General features: G+C 51.9%; 1 protein-coding gene across 1 annotated transcript in view; it reads left to right on the top strand.

Moving 5' to 3' along the window:
• The window catches only part of LOC124010629 (girdin-like), a 41,587-nt gene extending 30,660 nt beyond the window's left edge, over nt 1–10,927 (top strand). Inside the window, exons 21-29 of the mRNA XM_046323299.1 lie at nt 825–986; nt 1,114–1,391; nt 2,357–2,500; nt 5,148–5,334; nt 5,548–5,693; nt 7,102–7,206; nt 7,641–7,795; nt 8,615–8,938; nt 10,431–10,927. Coding sequence (XP_046179255.1) covers nt 825–986; nt 1,114–1,391; nt 2,357–2,500; nt 5,148–5,334; nt 5,548–5,693; nt 7,102–7,206; nt 7,641–7,795; nt 8,615–8,938; nt 10,431–10,498 — 1,569 coding nt within the window. The 3' untranslated portion in view covers nt 10,499–10,927. The remainder of the gene's footprint in view (nt 1–824; nt 987–1,113; nt 1,392–2,356; nt 2,501–5,147; nt 5,335–5,547; nt 5,694–7,101; nt 7,207–7,640; nt 7,796–8,614; nt 8,939–10,430) is intronic.
• The last annotated feature ends 360 nt before the right edge of the window (nt 10,928–11,287 follow it).

The following is an 11,287-nucleotide window of genomic DNA, read 5'->3' as shown; positions in this document are numbered from 1 at the left end:
AGAATGCAGCGGTGGTTTAGGAGAGGGAGGTGTGTGTTCACCTCTCAGAATGCAGTGGTGGGTTAGGAGAGGGAGGTGTGTTCACCTCTCAGAATGCAGTGGTGGGTTAGGAGAGGGAGGTGTGTTCACCTCTCAGAATGCAGTGGTGGGTTAGGAGAGGGAGGTGTGTGTTCACCTCTCAGAAGGCAGTGGTGGGTTAGGAGAGGGAGGTGTGTTCACCTCTCAGAATGCAGTGGTGGGTTAGGAGAGGGAGGTGTGTGTTCACCTCTCAGAATGCAGTGGTGGGTTAGGAGAGGGAGGTGTGTGTTCACCTCTCAGAAGGCAGTGGTGGGTTAGGAGAGGGAGGTGTGTTCACCTCTCAGAATGCAGTGGTGGTTTAGGAGTGGGAGGTGTGTGTTCATCTCTCAGAAGGCAGTGGTGGGTTAGGAGAGGGAGATGTGTGTTCACCTCTCAGAAGGCAGTGGTGAGTTAGGAGAGGGAGGTGTGTTCACCTCTCAGAATGCAGTGGTGGGTTAGGAGAGGGAGGTGTGTGTTCACCTCTCAGAATGCAGTGGTGGGTTAGGAGAGGGAGGTGTGTTCACCTCTCAGAATGCAGTGGTGGGTTAGGAGAGGGAGGTGTGTTCACCTCTCAGAATGCAGTGGTGGGTTAGGAGAGGGAGGTGTGTGTTCACCTCTCAGAATGCAGCGGTGGGTTAGGAGAGGGAGGTGCGTGTCTGTGTGTGTTCACCTGACAGATTATAATCGGCTGAGATATGCTGTGACAATTTGTCATGGGATTGTCAATTGTCTCAAGTCAAATCATGTCTTTCTCACCTCCCCCTCAGAATGCAGCGGTGGGCGCGGAGCGGGAGGTGTTGCTATGCCAGCTGTCTCAGTCCCAGTCAGCCGGTAGCCACCTGAGGGAGCAGATAGACACCCTGCATCATCACTCCATCAGCCTGCAGGAGACCTGCACCAAGCTGCAGACACTCAACACTCAGCTACAGGTATCATACAGCTACTATTGTTTTATATATTTATTATAATGAAACTGTGGCCTTTCGCCACTTCAGAGACTATAATACTGTCCGAGTGTCACAGTGTTTGATTTCCAACATCCCCCTCCTCTCCCAGGTGGAGGAGGCGTCCCTGAGCTTCCAGCATGCAGCAGCGTTGGCGAGGTGCAGCAAGAGTGAGGCCAGGTGTGCTGCTTTGGAGGCGGAGTCTAAGGTGTGGGCCCGGGAACATGAGGAGTCATTGGTCAGGACGGAGGGGCTGAGGAGGGACCAGGAGCGAATGACAGCGCTGCAGCAGAGGCAGGAGGCAGAGCTAGAGGAGCTGCTGGATAGACACTCCAATCTGAGGAGCAGCAACCGTAACCTGGAGACACAGCACAGGGAGCTGGAGGGAAGGTAGGGAACACAGGGATCTGGAGGGAAGGTAGGGAACACAGGGATCTGGAGGGAAGGTAGGGAACACAGGGATCTGGAGGGAAGGTAAGGAACACAGGGATCTGGAGGGAAGGTAGGGAACACAGGGATCTGGAGGGAAGGTAGGGAACACAGGGAGATGGAGGGAAGGTAGGGAACACAGGGATCTGGAGGGAAGGTAGGGAACACAGGGATCTGGAGGGAAGGTAGGGAACACAGGGATCTGGAGGGAAGGTAGGGAACACAGGGATCTGGAGGGAAGGTAGGGAACACAGGGATCTGGAGGAAAGGTAGGGAACACAGGGATCTGAAGGGAAGTTAGGGAACACAGGGACCTGGAGGGAAGGTAGGGAACACAGGGATCTGGAGGGAAGGTAGGGAACATAGGGATTTGGAGGGAAGGTAGGGAACACAGGGATTTGGAGGGAAGGTAGGGAACACAGGGATTTGGAGGGAAGGTAGGGAACACAGGGATTTGGAGGGAAGGTAGGGAACACAGGGATCTGGAGGGAAGGTAGGGAACACAGGGAGATGGAGGGAAGGTAGGGAACACAGGGAGATGGAGGGAAGGTAGGGAACACAGGGAGATGGAGGGAACATAGAGAACACAGGGAGATGGAGGGAACATAGAGAACACAGGGAGATGGAGGGAACATAGAGAACACAGGGAGATGGAGGGAACATAGAGAACACAGGGAGATGGAGGGAACATAGAGAACACAGGGAGATGGAGGGAGGGTAGTGAACACCAAGTAACACTTAATTAAAAAAAGTATACATAAGACATTGTTAACTTTATGAAACTTTATGAAATTCCATATGCCATTAAATACACTGACTTGTGAAACAACCCTGATAAAATGAAGTTTATGAAATCAATCATGATACCTTAATGAGTGTTTACGTATAGTTCATACCAATGTTCATAACACATTCATATTCTCCAGGTATCAGGAGCTCCTGGGCCTCAAATCCCAGATGGAGGAGACAAAAAGAGAGATGAAAATGGAGAGAGAGAAGATGGAGGGAGAGGTGCAAAAGCAGGCAGAGAGAGAAAGAGAATTAGAGAGGCTGAAAGAAGATAATGAGAGGTAAACGAAAACTCTCTCAGGCTATTTGTCAGTCAAACAACTAACTGCTCCATCATCACTTATTCTCTTCAAACCATTTCATTTAATAGAACTTGATCCATTCAGTTCATCCCTGATATATTCAGTTAAACCCTGGTCCATTCAGGTTATCCCTGGTCCAGTCAGTTCATCCCTGGTCCATTCAGTTCACCCCTGATCTATTCAGTTCATCCCTGATCCATTCAGTTCATCCCTGATCTATTCAGTTAAACCCTGGTCCATTCAGGTTATCCCTGGTCCATTCAGGTCATCCCTGGTCCAGTCAGTTCATCCCTGGTCCATTCAGTTCACCCCTGATCTATTCAGTTCATCCCTGATCCATTCAGTTCATCCCTGATCTATTCAGTTAAACCCTGGTCCATTCAGGTTATCCCTGGTCCATTCAGGTCATCCCTGGTCCAGTCAGTTCATCCCTGGTCCATTCAGTTCACCCCTGATCTATTTAGTTCATCCCTGATCTATTCAGTTCATCCCTGATCTATTCAGTTAAACCCTGGTCCATTCAGGTCATCCCTGGTCCATTCCGGTCATCCCTGGTCCATTCAGTTCATCCCTGATCTTTTCAGTTCATCCCTGATCTTTTCAGTTCATCCCTGATCTATTCAGTTAAACCCTGGTCCATTCAGGTTATCCCTGGTCCATTCAGGTTATCCCTGGTCCATTCAGTTCATCCCTGGTCCATTCAGTTCACCCCTGATCTATTCAGTTCGTCCCTGATCTATTCAGTTCATCCCTGATCTATTCAGTTAAACCCTGGTCCATTCAGGTCATCCCTGGTCCATTCCGGTCATCCCTGGTCCATTCAGTTCATCCCTGATCTTTTCAGTTCATCCCTGATCTTTTCAGTTCATCCCAAATCTATTCAGTTCATCCCTGATCTATTCAGTTCATCTCTGGTCCATTCAGTTCATCCCTGATCTATTCAGCTCATCCCTGATCTATTCAGTGCATCCCTGGTCCATTCAGTTCATTCCTGATCTTTTCAGTTCATCCCTGATCTATTCAGTTCATCCCTGGTCCATTCAGTTCATCCCTGATCTATTGAGTTCATCTCCAGTCCATTCAGTTCATCCATGATCTATTCAGTTAATCCCTGATCTATTCAGTTCATCCCTGATCTATTCAGTTAATCTCCGATCTATTCAGTTCATCTCTGGTCCATTCAGTTCATCCCCGATCTATTCAGTGCATCTCTGGTCCATTCAGTTCATTCCTGATCTTTTCAGTTCATCCCTGATCCATTCAGTTCATCTCCAGTCCATTCAGTTCATCCTTGGTCCATTCAGTTCATCCCTGATCTATTCAGTTAATCTCCGGTCCATTCAGTTCATCCCTGGTCCATTCAAATCGAATCAAATCAAATGTATTTATATAACCCTTCGTACATCAGCTGATATCTCAAATTGCTGTACAGAAACCCAGCCTAAAACCCCAAACAGCAAGCAATGCAGGTGTAGAAGCACGGTGGAGAGGAAAAACTCCCAAGGCCAAAACCTAGGAAGAAACCTTGAGAGGAACCAGGCTATGAGGGGTGGCCAGTCCTCTTCTGGCTGTGCCGGGTGGAGATTATAACAGAACATGGCCAAGATGTTCAGATGTTCATAAATGATCATCATGGTCAAATAAACATAATCACAGTAGTTGTCAAGGGTGCAGCAAGTCAGCACCCCAGGAGTAAATGTCAGTTGGCTTTTCATAGCCGATCATTAAGAGTATCTCTACCGCTCCTGCTGTCTCTAGAGATTTGGGGACAGGTAGCACGTCCGTTGAACAGGTCAGGATTCCATAGCCACAGGCAGAACAGTTGAAACTGGAGCAGCAGCACAACCAGGTAGACTGGGGACAGCAAGGAGTCATCATGCCAGGTAGTCCTGAGGCATGGTCCTAGGGCTCAGGTCCTCCGAGAGAGAGAAAGAAAGAGATAAAGAGAGAATTAGAGAGAGCATACTTAAATTCACACAGGACACTGGATAAGACAGAGGAAGTACTCCAGATATAACAAACTGACCCTAGCCCCCCGACACATAAACTACTGCAGCAAAATACTGGAGGCTGAGACAGGAGGGGTCAGGAGACACTGTGGCCCCATCCGATGATACCCCCGGACAGGGCCAAACAGGAAGGATATAACACCACCCACTTTGCCAAAGCACAGCCCCCATACCACTAGAGGGATATCTTCAACCACCAACTTACCATCCTGAGACAAGGCCGAGTATAGCCCACAAAGATCTCCGCCACGGCACAACCCAAGGGGGGGCATCCATTCAGGTCATCCCTGATCTATTCAGTTCATCCCTGATCTATTCGGTTGTTTGACTGACAAATAGCCTGACTTGCTGGTTCACCTTCTTATCTTGTCAAGTAACTCCTTGGTTCTCTGTCTGTCTGTCTGTCTGTCTGTCTGTCTGTCTGTCTGTCTGTCTGTCTGTCTGTCTGTCTGTCTGTCTGTCTGTCTGTCTGTCTGTCTGTCTGTCTGTCTGTCTGTCTGTCTGTCTGTCTGTCTGTCTGTCTGTCTGTCTGTCTGTCTGTCTGTCTGTCTGTCTGTCTGTCTGTCTGTCTGTCTGTCTGTCTGTCTGTCTGTCTGTCTGTCTGTCTGTTCTCCCAGGCTGCAGGGTGTGCAGCAGGAGTGGGCCCAGGTGCAGAGTGAGCTGCTGACCCAGGGCTCGGTGCTGCGGGGGGAGCTGAGTGCTGCCCAGCTGGAGAGGACCAGGCTGGAGGGAGAGATCAGCTCTCTGAGGGAGAACAACCAGAGACTGGAGCTCAGCGCCGACCGCCTCACCAACCAGTACCAGGTCAGGAGGAAGGGAGGGTCTTACACACACACACACACACACACACACACACACACACACACACACACACACACACACACACACACACACACACACACACACACACACACACACACACACACACACACACACACACACACACACACACACACACACACACACACACACAACTTATTTTTTCTATTCATTATTCTGAACCCTGTGTGTCTGTAGCTGCTGACCCAGCTGAAGGGGAATATGGAGGAGGAGAACCGTCATCTTTTGGAGCAGAATCAGAGTCTGACCAATCAGAACAGAGACCTGATGGAGCAGAGCCTGGAGCGCAAGGACCAGCACCACTCACAGCAGAGAGAATACCAGTCAGTACACACACACACACACACACACACACACACACACACACACACACACACACACACACACACACACACACACACACACACACACACACACACACACACACACACACACACACACACAGAGAGAATACAGTCAGTACACACACACACACACACACACACACACACACACACACACACACACACACACACACACACACACACACACACACACACACACACACACACACACACACACACACACACACACACACACACACACACAGCAGAGAGAATACCAGTCAGTACACACACACACACACACACACACACACACACACACACACACACAATGTAAAGATTACACATATTCTTGACACATCTCACCTTACACACTCACCTCTCACCTCTCCTGTATCCTCTCCTCACCCATCCTCACCTCTCATTAATGTAAAGATTCTTGTATCCTCATTATATTCTTGACTCATCTCACCTTACCCCTCCTCACCTCTCTCCTCTTGTATCCTCTCCTCACCCATCCTCACCTCTCTCCTCTTGTATCCTCTCCTCACCCCTCCTCACCTCTCTCCTCTTGTATCCTCTCCTCACCCCTCCTCCCTCTCTCCTCTCCTCACCTCTCCTCACCTGTATCCTCTCCTCCTCACCTCTCTCCTCTTGTACCTCTCCTCACCTCTCACCTCTCTCCTCTTGTATCCTCTCCTCCCCCTCCTCCCTCTCCCTCTTGTACCTCTCCTCACCTCTCTCCTCTTGTATCCTCTCCTCACCCCTCCTCACCTCTCCTCACCTCTCTCCTCTTGTATCCTCTCCTCACCCCTCCTCACCTCTCTCCTCTTGTATCCTCTCCTCACCCCTCCTCACCTCTCTCCTCTTGTATCCTCTCCTCACCTCTCTCCTCTTGTATCCTCTCCTCACCTCTCCTCCCTCTCTCCTCTTGTATCCTCTCCTCACCAATCCTCCCTCTCTCCTCCCCTCTCTCCCCACATCTCCTCTCTCTCTTCTTTCCTCCCCTCTCTCTTCCCTTCTCCTCCTCTCTCTTCCTCTCTCCTCCTCTCTCCTCCCTCTCTCCTCTCTCCTCCCTCTGTCCTCCCCTCTCTCCTCCCTCTCTCCTCTCTCCTCCCTCTGTCCTCCCCTCTCTCCCGCCTCTCTCCTCTCTCTTCCCTCTGTCCACCCCTCTCTCCTCTCTACTTTCTCCTCCCTCTGTCCACCCCTCTCTCCTCCCTCTCTCCTCTCTCCTCCCTCTGTCCACCCCTCTCTCCTCTCCTCTCTACTTTCTCCTCCCTCTGTCCTCCCCTCTCTCCTCTCTCTCTCCTCTCTCCTCCCTCTGTCCACCCCTCTCTACTTTCTCCTCCCTCTGTCCTCCCCTCTCTCCTCTCCTCTCTCCTTTCTCCTCCCTCTCTCCTCTCTCCAGGGAGAAGATGGGTGAGCTGCGTAGAGAGAAACAGAAGCTGGTGGAGAAGATCATGGATCAGTACAGAGTCCTGGACCCCAGCATGCTTACACCCAGCAAGGCCAAGTAAGCACACACACACACACACACACACACACACACACACACACACACACACACACACACACACACACACACACACACACACACACACACACACACACACACACACACACACACACACACACACACACACACACACACACACACACACACACACACACACACACACACACACACACGTTAAGAGAGAGGTTCCAGGGTTGAGGGATTGATGTCACATCGCTCCAATAGGTCCTTACTGTGGTCTTTGCAGCGTTTCTTCTGGACTCCTGCAGTGTTTGGATGCAGACACACAGACAAAGGCCAAATCCCTCTTTTTGTATCCCCCTACACTCTCCATCCCTCTCACTTCCCATTGATCTTGATCTCCCTCTCTCCATCCCTCCCTCGCTATCTCCCCTTCCTTTCCTCCCTCCCTCCCTCCCTCCTCTCTGTAGGAAGTCCAACTGGATAGCAGACAGGATGAAGAAGCTGATTAAGCCTAAAGGAGGAGGGAGAGAGGGACGTGCTCCGGTCTACGCTGCTGGCAGTATAGAGAACCTGGCTGACAGTGCAGACTACCCACCAAACACACAGACTGCTGCTGGGACTGGTGAGACTACGCACGCACGCACGCACACACACACACACACACACACACACACACACACACACACACACACACACACACACACACACACACACACACACACACACACACACACACACACACACACACACACACACACACACACACACACACACACACACACACACACACACACAGACTGCTGCTGGGACTGGTGAGACTACCCACCAAACACACAGACTGCTGCTGGGACTGGTGAGACCACACACACACACACACACACACACACACACACACACACACACACACACACACACACACACACACACACACACACACACACACACACACACACACACACACACACACACACACACACACACACACACACACACACACACACACACACACACACACACACACACACACACACACACACACACACAGACTGCTGCTGGGACTGGTGAGACTACCCACCAAACACACAGACTGCTGCTGGGACTGGTGAGACTACAGACAGACAGACAGACAGACAGACAGACAGACAGACAGACAGACAGACAGACAGACAGACAGACAGACAGACAGACAGACAGACAGACAGACAGACAGACAGACAGACAGACAGACAGACAGACAGACAGACAGACAGACAGACAGACAGACAGACAGACAGACAGACAGACAGATACTGAACAACTCAGTGAGAGACCACATACACTATTATACACAAACTCAAATCACTACAAATCACTCCCTCTCTTTCTGGCTCTGTCTCTCCCCCTCCCCCTCCCCCTACCCCCTGTTATATCTCACCCCTCTGTTCTCTCTCCTCTCCTCCAGACCCCCGCAGTGCCCCCGTCTCCCCCTCCTCCCTGCGACGTGCCCCCTCCCTGGGTATCTCTGACCAGACGGAAGGGCTGTGTGGGCTGCCGCTGCGTTCAAGTTCGGGGTACCGTCGAAAGCTCGGCTCCCGTCGAAAGCTGGCTTCACAGTCCTTCAGTCCCGGAGACCAGAAGACTTCACCCCTCGAGCGTCTACAATCTGCAGATAGAGGTTCCACGGTGATCTGGGAGGGGCAGATCAGCCCTAGAGACAAACTCACTCCCAAAACCACACCCATGGCCTCCACCAGCCAGGAGAATGTGATGGAAGAGGAAGGGAGAGGTGAGGAGGGGAGAGGTGATGGATAGAGGGGAGGGGAGGAGATAGGTGAGATGGATGAAGCGGGAGAGAGGGAGTGGAGGGAAATGGGGTAGAGAGAGGGAGGCAAAGAGGTGAGGAGGAAGGGAGAGAGAGAGTGGAGGGAAATGGGGTAGAGAGAGGGAGGCAAATAGGTGAGGAGGAAGGGAGAGAGGGAGTGGAGGGAAATGGGGTAGAGAGAGGGAGGCAGAGAGGTGAGGAGGAAGGGAGAGAGGGAGTGGGGGGAGGTAAGGAGGGATGAGGAGGAAGGAAGAAGATAGGGGAGAGTGAAGGAGAGAGATGAGGAGGAAGGAGTGGGGGGAGAGAGGCGGAGAGGTGAGGAGGGAGGTGTGGGGGAGAGAGGCGGAGAGGTGAGGAGGTAGGTGTGGTGGGAGAGAGGCAGAGAGGTGAGTAGGGAGGTGTGGGGGGATAGAGGCGGAGAGGTGAGGAGGGAGATGTGGGGGGAGAGAGGCAGAGAGGTGAGGAGGTAGGTGTGGGCGGAGAGAGGCAGAGAGGTGAGGAAGGAGGTGTGGGGGAGAAAGGCGGAGAGGTGAGGAGGGAGGTGTGGGGGAGAGAGGCAGAGAGGTGAGGAGGGAGGTGGAGAGGTGAGGAGGGAGGTGTGGGGGAGAGAGGCGGAGTGGTGGTGAAGAGGGAGGGGTGGTGGGAGAGAGGCGGAGAGGTGAGGAGGGAGGTGTGGGGGGAGAGAGGCGGAGAGATGAGGAGGGAGGTGTGGGGGGAGATGAGGAGGGAGGTGTGGGGGGGGGAGAGATGGAGAGGTGAGGAGGGAGGTGTGGGGGGAGAGAGGCGGAGAGATGAGGAGGGAGGTGTGGGGGGAGAGAGGCAGAGAGGTGAGGAGGGAGGTGTGGGGGGGTGTGGGGGGAGAGAGGCGGAGAGATGAGGAGGGAGGTGTGGGGGGAGATGAGGAGGGAGGTGTGGGGGAGAGAGACGGAGAGGTGAGGAGGGAGGTGTGGGGGGAGAGAGGCGGAGAGATGAGGAGGGAGGTGTGGGGGGAGATGAGGAGGGAGGTGTGGGGGGAGAGAGACGGAGAGGTGAGGAGGGAGGTGTGGGGGAGGTGTGGGGGGTGGTGAGGAGGGAGGTGTGCACTATAGGGGAGAGGTGAGGAGGGAGGTGTGCACTATAGGGGAGATGTGAGGAGGGAAGTGTGCACTATAGGGGAGAGGTGAGGAGGGAGGTGTGCACTATAGGGGAGAGGTGAGGAGGGAGGTGTGGACTATAGGGGAGAGGTGAGGAGGGAGGTGTGGACTATAGGGGAGAGGTGAGGAGGGAGGTGTGGGGGAGGTGAGGAGGGAGAGGGAGGTGTGGACTATAGGGGAGAGGGAAGGGAGGACAGAGGTAGTAGGGGTTAGACATGAGGGAATTTGTGTACCAACTGTCACTGATGTCCCTGACCAGCCCTGACAAATTGAAGTGAAGTGACTGATTTTGACAGGACCTCTCTGTGTGTGTTTGGTTTTAGCCGTGAGTGGGGACAACAATGAAGGACATCTCAACTCAGACCCCTGCTGTCAGTCCAGTAAGGACTAAGAGAAAATTACTGCCTTTCTGCTTCAACTGGAAATACCATAATCCTTTGCACACATCCGACCTCTCCGACCTCTCCATACAGATCTGATCTAAGTCCAGATAGGGACTCATATTAAATTCAAATATTTTGTCAGATTTTTGTAAAAGGTCTCTAATAAATACAGTAATTCTGATCCATTTTCCATACACTGTAAGCTAAATGTTTCTCTATTTGTGTATATTATTGAAGAGATGTCTCTGTTCTTCTGGGGTGACAAGCAACATTTCCCCCTCTGGCCAATGGGTGTCAGTGTAGAGCTAGCTAGACACAAATACAATTCAGATGAGGGAGCATCTTTTAAATGAGAAACAAGGCCTGTAGGTTCATCACGACTGTAGGGCCATTCTGGTTCCCTTCATCCCACACCAAGGGGGCAACACGTCAGCATTCCGGCTGGGGAGGGTGGGGTAGATGGAGGGATTAAGGGGAAAGAACAGACACTAAAGGATAAAAGCAGAGAGAAGCTTTTCTCTCCACCGAAGCCCCAGTGAATTAGGATTCAGAAAAAGACAAATGGAACGCTAATACAATTCATGAATTATGTAGTTGTCATGGCAACATTAATCAAAATGAGGCCCCAGCCTCTGAACATTTTGTTTATGAAATTGAGATGCATCCAGCGTGAGTGAGAGTGTGGAGGATGATATTGGACCTGCCACTCAGTCAGTTATTACAGTTAGACTCCATCTGACACCTGCACACAGACAACAACCGGCTGACAGACAGCAACCACAAAGTGAAGAGAAGCA

This window comes from Oncorhynchus gorbuscha, linkage group LG23 (assembly GCF_021184085.1).
Source record: "Oncorhynchus gorbuscha isolate QuinsamMale2020 ecotype Even-year linkage group LG23, OgorEven_v1.0, whole genome shotgun sequence".
Classification (NCBI taxonomy): Eukaryota; Metazoa; Chordata; class Actinopteri; order Salmoniformes; family Salmonidae; genus Oncorhynchus; species Oncorhynchus gorbuscha.
Note: the sequence above shows the minus strand (reverse complement) of the source record. Positions and strands in the feature narration are given on the sequence as shown.